Below are 10,415 nucleotides of genomic sequence, written 5' to 3' on the forward strand. Positions count from 1 at the left end.
TACGACCACTAGCCATCATCATCTCCTGGGAGCTCGGCAGAAGACTGTGCAGCATGACTGCTGGCTGTCGTCTTCTGCTGGCTGCTGATTAAAAGACAGTGCATTGCTGGTAGGACTCAATCACCATGAGACGAAACTTAAAAGGGAAACGACCTGGCTGAGTCACTCCCATGTTTGCCCAGGCACCCCTGACCTCATCGAGGTCAGTTAAAAGAGCACCCTGGACTACGTTGACGATGGCTACCAGTCATACTGCACTGTTTTCTGCCAAAAGGCAATAAGCTGCTGCTGTGTAGCAATGCAGTACCACGTCTGCCAGCACCCAGGAGACATACGTGACGGTTACCTGAGCGGGCTCCATGCTTGCCATGGTATGGCGTTTGCACAGGTAACTCAAGAAAAAAAGGCGTAAAATGATTGTCTGCCCTTGCTTTCATGGAAGGAGGGAGGGAACGGGGGCCTGACAATATGTACCCAGAACCACCCGCGACAATGTTTTAGCCCCATCAGGCACTGGGATTTCTACCCAGAATTCAAATGGGTGGCAGAGACTGCGGGAACTGTGGGATAGCCACCCACAGTGCAACGCTCCGGAAGTCGACGGTTGCCTCGGTACTGTGGACACACTCCGCTGACTACAGGCACTGAGAGCATTTGTGTGGGGGGACACACAATTGACTGTATAAAAACGCTTTCTACAAAACCGACTTCTATAAATTCAACCTAATTTCGTAGTGTAGACATACGCTTAGATGCTTGTGCCAAAACATTGCCACTAGCGGCCTAGAGGGGTGAATGGTCCCTGTGCAGGCAGCAATGAATGCAAGGCTGGGCGTTGAACACTCCAAAGCTCAGGCCTGGTTGTTTCTGTTGTTTTTGTTTGGCCAATGATGAAAGAGTGGCCAACTGTAAATTTTGAGGCTGGGTAAATTTCTACTTCTCAAAGCCTTCAGCTGGCATTTTCAAAGGGGCTTAATTTTCAAAGGTGCTCAGCTACCATGGACTGTCAGATATCCAGCAAATGGAATAACCTTTAACTTATACCCAAGTGGGAAGCAAATTAAACTGTGTGAACAAATTGATCTGTCTCAGCCCCCAAACTCCTGCTTTTGAAAATCCCACCAGGCACCTACATACCTTTAAAAATCTGGCCCTTCCATGTTCTAAAATCACTGGCCTTGACAAAGCCTCAGTTAGTGGCCCAGGCTCCCTATTCAATGAATGGGAAGAAACAGGTGCCTAACAATGGGATCCACACAAGTCAGCATGCGGGGCCCAGAGGCACCTAAGCTAGCCAATGTGAGATACAAACCAGAAGGGTGTGTGCTAAGCTGTGTCCCTGTTGCAGTATAAGGTGCCTCAGTCCAGGTAGGCAGGAAGCGTCCATCTTGGCTTGTGATCCACAATTGGGAACCCTCTCCTAGGGTCAGTCATATATGGTATTTTTTTGCAACGAGGAGGAACCCCTCCCTCATAACTGTCAGACCAGTGGTTAGGGTACTCACCTGGGATATGGGAGATCCCTGGTTCAAATCCCTCCTCTGCCTGATGAGGAAAAGGGATTTGAAGAGGGATCTGCTACCTCTCAGGTGAGTGCTCTAACCACTGGTCTGTAGGATATTCTGATATGGAGCGCCCTCAATCTGTCCTGTTAAAGCTGTTCCACTTTGGATAAAGAGGTAAAGAGTCACTGGGACAGAGAGAAAGCAAGCACGAGAATGACTCTCTAGCCTGGTAGTTAGAGCACTCCCCTGGAAGGTGGCAGACCCAAGGTTCAGTCCCCTGCTCCAATGCCTGTGTAATTATTTGTTGACAGGGATCCCCTCCTGATAATACCCCACAGCACTGATGATGTGGACATTGGCACTACATCCTTTCTCAGTGCACACCCTTGTCCGTGTTGATCCCTCTCTGCTCCATTCATCAGTGAGGTGTCTAACGTAACTGACACACCAGGTCCCAGAATCCCAGTTGCAGCCCACAAGGCGAGGAAGCCCTAGAGCCATTGACCTGGGAGCCCATCCCAGGAATTACAGGCTCCCAGGTCCAGGGTAGGGACTTGGAAGCCCTGAGAGCCCTGGCTCGAGACAGGTCTTCAGCATTCCCAGGCTCCCTGCTTCTGAGCCACACTTAGAGACGGGGATCCCAGGGCTTTCAGTCTCCCAACTCTGTGGTGGGGAGCCTGGAAGCACTGCCCTGAAGCCAAGGACCCTGAGAGAACGGGCTCCCCAGCTTGGCAGGCAGGCACTGCTCCATGGCCAACCTGCTTTTGCTTCACTGAAAGTTCATGGAACCCCAAAGTTCCTGAGTTCTATGACTCTTTGAGTTCTATGAATCAGCATTTTTGGACAAAACTCTGTTTCACTGGAAAATTTCCATCTAGCTCAATACGTGGCCTCCCTGTTATTGTCTCAGCCAGAAGCTGGAGTGTGCTCCACCCTGTATCATTGGAAGAACTGACTGAATACAGCAAAGTCATCCCTGGGTGACTCGTAATGTTACTTTTTCAGAGAATTTGATTCAGCTGAGTTCATGACCCCTGTGTGAATATTCCGGCAATGCAGACAGGAAAATTGGTGGAATCAATGACATTTAAGCAATGAGATGGGATTTTCAAAGGGGCCTCAGGGATTAATGTGCAGAACTCCCATTGAAAGTCAATAGGAGTTGGATGCCTAAATACCTTAGGCCCAGTTGAAAATCCCAGTGTCTCAGGTTGGACTGGCCCTTTAAGGGGAGATGGTCTCATCCACACCTGTGCCCTGTTATTCAGTCCCAGATGATGGGCTTGATTTTGGGTCTGTGGGTGGGTCAGGTGACCAGGCATCATGGGAGGGAGCCTGATCCATCAGAGCAAGGGGTACCAGTGGGTAGGACAGACCCAGGGGAGGTCTGTCTGGAGAAGCTCAGAGTCTGGAATGGGTCTGGCAGAGCGCCACTGCTCAGAGAGATCTGAGGAGCAAAGAGAGCTGGACCTGATGCCCTGATCCAAGGGTAAAGACTAGAAGAGGGCACAGGGAGTCTCCTGCAGGGAATCCAGAGGGGACCCAGGGTCAGAGAGGACTTGGGAAGAAGCTCTCCATAGCTGCCAGAGGGGAGGACTGGCTGGAGTGACCTGCACTGCAGGGCAGGAACAAAACCCACAGAGGGAATTAGGAGTCCAGGATGGGTTTAATGGCCTAGTGAGCCTGGAGAAGACAGCCTTGAGAGACTGGCTTTGAGATAAACTTTTATTTTATGTCAATAACCAGACACCAGAAGCAGAGAGAAATTTAAATGCACCAATTGTAGCAGTTTGTTTAATTGGGGAAGGGGAGAAACTGAAGCAGCGGCAAGTCTGAGACCAGTTGGCCCTATCCCTAATCCAACAAAACACTTAAGCATGAGATTAACTTCCAGTTTTCAATGGGACTACCGTGTTTAAATTAAGCACATCCTGAAGTGGTTTGCTGGATCAGGGCCTTAGTGCAGAATATTCAGTGGAGGGGAGTTTCAAATTCACAACCATGTGTGTTTAGAACAGATCCTGAGGTCGTGTAAATTCTCAGAGCTTTGTTGACTTCAGTGGAGATATAACAATTTACTCCAGCTGAGGACTGGCCCCTTCCTTTTTAAGGAACCTGTGTGTGACAGTTCAACTGATCCACTCAGGGAAGGGAAACAGAGCATGTTAAAAATATATCCAGCCGAAACAGCTCAAAGTTCAAATGCTGAGTACTTAGGATGAACTGTGTAGATGAGCTGTGGAGTAAGATATCGTCAGAGAAATTCTTTGGTAAATGTTTAATAATTAATCTTTATAAGAAAATCATGATCTGGGCATAGTCTTGAATAGGAAATGAGTCACAATAATTTCCACAAATTATTCATTATCTATCTATCTATCTAACAGTTCACAATCAAATAAAAATCTATCATTATGACACAATTAGGTTGCGTGTTAGGACAAAGAATGGCCCTCTCTCTCTGCCTATCTAATCTCAGACTCTGCCTTTGTCTATCGTATGTGTAGTGTACACAACCACACACAAAGATAGTATTCTAATAGTAATAAAAGGCCAACTTCTGAGATCCTTTCTCAGTTTGGAGGTGACTAGATTTACACTGGATGGCATATGGAATACCAGATCAGTGCATGTATCAAGGTTCCTTCCCCACTCTGATTCTCGGGTATAGATGTGGGGACCTGCATGAAAGACCCCCTCATCTTATTCTTACCAGCTTAGGTTAAAAACTTCCCCAAGGTACAAACTTTGCCTTGTCCTTGAACCCTATGCTGCCACCACCAAGCGTATTAAACAAAGAACAGGGAAAGAGCCCACTTGGAGACGTCTTCCCCCAAAATGTCCCTCCAAGCCCTACACCCCCTTTCCTGGGGAAGGCTTGATAAAAATTCTCACCAATTTGTACAGGTGAACACAGACCCAAACCCTTGGATCTTAAGAACAATGAAAAATCAATCAGGTTCTTAAAAGAAGACTTTTAATTAAAGAAAAGATAAAAGAATCACCTCTGTAAAATCAGGATGGTAAACACCTTACAGGGTAATCAGATTCAAAACAGAGAGAATCCCTCTAGGCAAAACCTTAAGTTACAAAAAGACACAAAAACAGGAATATACATTCCATTCAGCACAGCTATTTTACCCACCATTTAACCAAAGGAAATCTAACGCATTTCTAGCTCGATTACTTACTAACTTTACAGAGTTTCTGAGCTGCATTCCTGATCTGTTCCTGGCAAAAGCATCAAACAGACAGACAGACACTTCGTTCCTCCCCCGCCCTCCAGCTTTGAAAGTATCTTGTCTTCTCATTGGTCATTTTGGTCAGGTGCCAGTGAGGTTATCTTAGCTTCTTAACTCTTTACAGGTGAAAGGGTTTTGCCTCTGGCCAGGAGGGATTTTATAGCACTGTATACAGAAAGGTGGTTACACTTCCCTTTATTTTTATGACAGCATGTGATGGCATTTTTCCATTTACACGAAATTATAACAAAATTACCCCAGCCAAATAACTTGCACCAGTGTTTATGTTACTACTGAATTTAGTCCCATGTCTTTGGTCCAAGAACTTGTCAGTAGTAAACTGGTGATGCAAGTTGAGCTACTCTGCATTAGCTCTGGTTTAGCTGAGATGGGAATCTCACCCTTACATGTCTGTTGCATTCACTTTCTCCAGGCTGCCTTTAGCCCCACTTGGATCCTTGTGTGTACAAACCATTGACCAAATCATGATTCCTTTGAAGTGAGTGGCTAAATTCCAGTTACTTCAGTGGGGATCAGAATTTGGCCTTGTTATCCAGAGTCTGATTGTCTTTAGGAAACATTGCAAAACCTTCCTCTTAAATAAGCCTTTCAACAACAGCAAGAATGACACAACATTGATTTATGCAGTGGTGTTTTAGCCATGTTGGTCCCAGGATACTAGTTAGACAAGGTGAATGAGGTAAGATCTTTTATTCCTCAACTTCTGTTGGTGAGAGAGACAAGCTTTTGAGTTTACACAGCGCTCTTCTTCAGATCTAGGAAATGTACTCAGGGTGTTACAGCTAAATAAAAATTGGAACAGATTGTTTAGTGTAAGTAGTTAACACATATTTCAAGGGACCATTCAAGGTGAATTGGCCTGTTGACGACACAGGGTATCATCAAACAGTTACAAACCATACTCAATAGGGACCACGTCCTGAAAGAAATACTTCCAGAACTCCCTGTTCTGGCCTTCAAACAGCCTTCCAACCTCTCCAAGCTCATCCTCAGAAGCAAGCTCCTCAGAGACCAGGACACACCAACTCAAAGCGACACCAGACCTTACCAGAACAACAGATACAAAACCTGCAGACATATCTCCACTGCTGTGATGATCAGCACCCCCCACAAAACACCTGTCAAAATTCATGGGTCCTACACATGCCTATCACAACATGTGGTATGCCTCATCCAGTGCACTAAATGCCTCAATAACAATTATGTGGGTGAAACCAGACATTCACTATGCTCTCGAAAGAACTCGCACAGGAAAATGATAAAAGACAAAAACACCCTATTGCCTGTGGGTGTACACTTTTCATAAAGTGATCATTCTATATCTATACCGTGGGTTTCCACGGTATGCATCCGATGAAGTGAGCTGTAGCTCACGAAAGCTCATGCTCAAATAAATTGGTTAGTCTCTAAGGTGCCACAAGTACTCCTTTTCTTTTTGCATTCTATATCTGATCTCTCAGTCCTTCTCCCAGAGGAAACTTGCACAACACCTTCAAAGGATGAGCCTGGGAGCTTAAATTCATAACTTTGCTAGATCCTAAAAATCATGGACTGAATGGAGACACTGGATTTATGGCTTATTACAACAATCTGTAATCCACTAACCACCCCACCCCCTGCCTCCTTCCCTATGACCTGAGACGTGTTAATGGGTAACTTATTTACACTGATATAAACCTATAATAACTCCACTGATTTAGCGGAGCAAGTGTGGATTTACCACTATAAATACAGCATTTTGCATAAAAAATCACATACCATATTCTTATGGGGACAATAACAGAGTATCATCAATTGATTGTGTTTGTAAAGAAACACAGATAAAACCATGTTCATAAGAGAAATATAGACATTTTATTCTTTGTGAATAATCTCCACCCAGTCAGTTTCCTCAGGGAAGCTTTGATTTCCTTGTTCCTCATGCTGTAGATGATCGGATTCATCACTGGCGGCAGCACGGAATAAAGAACAGCCACCATGAGATCTAGACCTGATGGAGAGCTGGAGGTGGGTTTCAGATATGCAAAGATGCCAGTGGAAACAAACAAGGAGACCACAATGAGGTGAGGGAGGCAGGTGGATAGGGCTTTATGCCTACCCTGCTCAGAGGGGATTCTCAGCACTGTTTGCAAGATCTGAGTATATGACACAATTAAAAAAACAAAACAGCTTAAGCCTAAGCATGCACTCAAGATGAGTACCTCAACTTCACCAAGGTATGTGTCAGAGCAGGCGAGCTTGAGTAGCTGAGGGATTTCACAGAAGAACTGATCCACCATGTTGCCTCCACAGAAGGAGATTGCAAATGTGTTCCTGGTGTGCAGTGAAGAATATACAGTTACACTGATCCAGGCACTGGCTGCCATTTGGACACAAGCTCTCCTGTTCATTATAGTCTCATAGTGCAGTGGTTTGCAGATGGCGACGTATCGATCGTACGCCATGATGGTGAGTAAGGCGAAGTTGGCTACAGCAAAGAAGACGAGGAAAAAGACTTGGGCAACACATCCAGAATAGGAAATGGATCTGGTGTTCATGAGGGAATTAGCCATGGACTTGGGGATGGTGACAGAGATGGTACCGAGGTCCAGGATGGACAAATTCATCAGGAAGAAGTACATGGGGCTGTGAAGGTGGTGGTCAAGAGCTATGACTATGATGATGAGAAGATTCCCTGTCAGGACTGCCAGGTAAAGCACTAGAAACACCACAACGTGCAAAATCTGCAGCTCCCGAATGTCAGAGAATCCCAGGAGAAGGAACTCAGTTATGTTGGTTTGGTTGGACATTTTCTTTCTTAGTTCATAGTGTCCTGCCTGTGGAGGGAAAGACAAGGGCAATGGCCAGGATTATAGTGAGAGAGGGAATGACTCCAATTCCCCTCTCCATAATATCTCATTATATAAATGTCAAAGGTGCACAGCATTCATCACTTCTATTGACTGGAGTAGTGAGGGCTGCTCACAACCAGAGCACGACTCTGGTGCATTATCACGGGAGTGTAAATTGGCATCGCTCCCTTAAAGTCAATGTAGTTGGGGTCAGTTTACTCCATCTGAGGATCTGGCCTAATATGTGGCTTGATCAAATGCAGTATGGAGGATGGAACAAAACAACCCAAATCCAAGAATGTTAGCCAGCATTGTGCCCCTATTGCTACAGACACCAACTAAAATGCCTACACAGTCTGATTCCCACTTTTCTGGGAAATGCAGGATAGACTCATCCGGAGTCCCACATGGCAGCTCGTCTGTGATGATTCCACCCCAATACCACACAGATGGCCTGCTGCCTGTTTACACATTGATTTATGGCACCAAATTGTAGCTGCATTTCCATCTCTGGGCGATGATGGGCTAGTAGCGTCGCTCAGTTACTGCTATGTTGTATTGTTTCCCTCTGTGACTTTATCTCTGTATTGTGTGGGTCAGTGGCAGTCAGGAGACTTGGGTTCTACTCTTGGCTCCACCACAGCCTCTCCTGCCCGGCCTTCCATACAGTTTTGCAACCCCCATGTGGCCCTTGGGCCAAAAAGTCTGCCCAGATTTAGGCTGAAATTGTTTGGTTCTCACAACCTCAATGAAAAGTTAATTTTTTCTGATGAAATTTTTTTAAAAAAAATCTGATCTCTAGATGTCTGCATAATTTGATAGTTAAAGTCTCAAAGAGTTCTAATGACAATTCATATTTCTGATATTAAATTTTCCCTGTACATTAATACTCTAACATATTTAATTGAAATAGAAAACTTACTTTCATAGACTCATAGAATCATAGAAGTGGAAGGGACCTCGAGAGATCATCTAGTCCAGTCCCCTGCACTCATGGCAGGACTAAGTATTATCTAGACCAGAGGTGGGCAAACTTTTTGGCCCAAGGGCCACATGGTAGATGAAAAACTGTATGGAGGGCAGGGTAGGGGAGGCTGTGCCTCCTCAAACAGCCTGGCCCCTGCCCCTATCCGCCTCCTCCCACTTCCAGCCCCCTGACTGCCCCCCTCAGAATCTCTGACCCATCCAACCCCCCCTGCTCCTTGTTCCCTGACCACCCCCTCCCGAGACCCCGTGCCCCTAATCGCCCCCCCCCAGGACCCCACCCCCAATCCAACCCCCACTGTTCTTTGTCCCCTGACTGCCCCCTGGGACCCTCTGCCCCTAACCAACCCCCCAGCACCCCAACCCCATCCAACCCCCCCGTTCCCTGTCCCCTGACTGACCCGACCCCTATCCACACCCCCGCCCCCTGACAGGTCCCCCAGGACTCCCACGCTTATCCAACTCTCCCCCCCCCGTTCCCCGGCCGCTGACTGGCCCCCCCAAATCTCTGCCCACTGTCCCCTGACTGTCCCCCAGGACCCCCGCGGGAGTGCTCTGCCCCACCGCCCAGAGCACTGCCTGCACAGTGGTGTGGCTGCGGGGGAGGGAGAACAGCACGGGAGGGGCCAGGGCTAGCCTCCCTGGCTGTGAGTTCAGGGGCTGGGCAGAACGGTCCCGCGGGCCAGATGTGGCCCGCTGGCCGTAGTTTGCCCACCCTGATCTAGATTATCCCTGACAGGTGTTTGTCTAACCTGCTCTTAAAAATCTCCAATGAAGGAGACACCACAACCTCCCTAGGCAATTTTTTCCAGTGCTTAACCACTCTGACAGCTAGGAAGTTTTTTCCTAATGTCCAACCTAAACCTTCCTTGCTGCAATTTAAAACCATTGCTTCTTGTCCTATCCTCAGAGGTTAAGAGGAACAACTTCTCTCCCTCCTCCTTGTAACAACCTTTTATGTACTTGAAAACTGTTATCAGGTCCCCTCTCAGTCTTCTCTTCTCCAGACTAAATGAACCAATTTTTTTTTTTCAATCTTCACTCATAAGTCATGTTTTCTAGACCTTTGATAATTTTTGTTGCTTTTCTCTGGACTTTCTCTAATTTGTCCACATCTTTCCTGAAATGTGGTGCCCAGAACTGGACACACTACTCTAGTTGAGGCCTAATCAGCACAGAGTAGAGCAGAAGAATTACTTCTCTTGTCTTGCTTACAACACTCCTGCTAATACATCTCAGAATGAGATTTGCTTTTTTTGTAACAGTGTTGCACTTTTGACTCATATTTAGCTTGTTATCCACTATGACTCCCAGATTCCTTTCCACAGTACACCTTCCTAGGCAGTCATTTGCTATTTTGTATGTGTGCAACTAATTGTTCCTTCCTAAGTGGAGAACTTTGCATTTGTCCTCATTGAATTTCATCCTATTTACTTCAGACCATTTCTCCAGTTTGTCCAGATAATTTTGAATTATAACCCTATCCACTTGCAACCCCTCCCAGCTTGGTATCATCTGCAAACTTTATAAGTGTACTCTCTGTGCCATTATCTAAATCATTGATGAAGATATTGAACAGAACCAGACCTAGAACCGATCCCTGTGGGACCCCACTCGTTACACCCCTCAAGCATGACTGAACCATTCATAACTACTCTCTGGGAACAGTTTTCCAACCAGTTATGCACCCACCTTATAGTAGCTCCATCTAGGTTGCATTTCCCTAGTTTGTTTATGAGAAGGTCATGCGAGACAGTACTAAAAGCCTTACTAAAGTCAAGATATACCACATCTACCGATTCTTCCCTATCCATACGGCTTTTTACCCTGTC

At 46.2% G+C, this 10,415-nt stretch overlaps 1 protein-coding gene across 1 annotated transcript; it reads right to left on the minus strand.

Moving 5' to 3' along the window:
* Positions 1–6,600: 6,600 nt before the first annotated feature.
* On the minus strand, positions 6,601–7,557 carry LOC140897726 (olfactory receptor 14A16). The gene has a single exon (XM_073310711.1). The coding sequence runs from the start codon at positions 7,555–7,557 to the stop codon at positions 6,601–6,603; it is 957 nt and encodes a 318-aa protein (XP_073166812.1).
* Between the last annotated feature and the right edge of the window lie 2,858 nt (positions 7,558–10,415).

The sequence above is a fragment of the Lepidochelys kempii genome, chromosome 14 (genome assembly GCF_965140285.1).
Source record: "Lepidochelys kempii isolate rLepKem1 chromosome 14, rLepKem1.hap1, whole genome shotgun sequence".
NCBI classification, from domain to species: Eukaryota; Metazoa; Chordata; order Testudines; family Cheloniidae; genus Lepidochelys; species Lepidochelys kempii.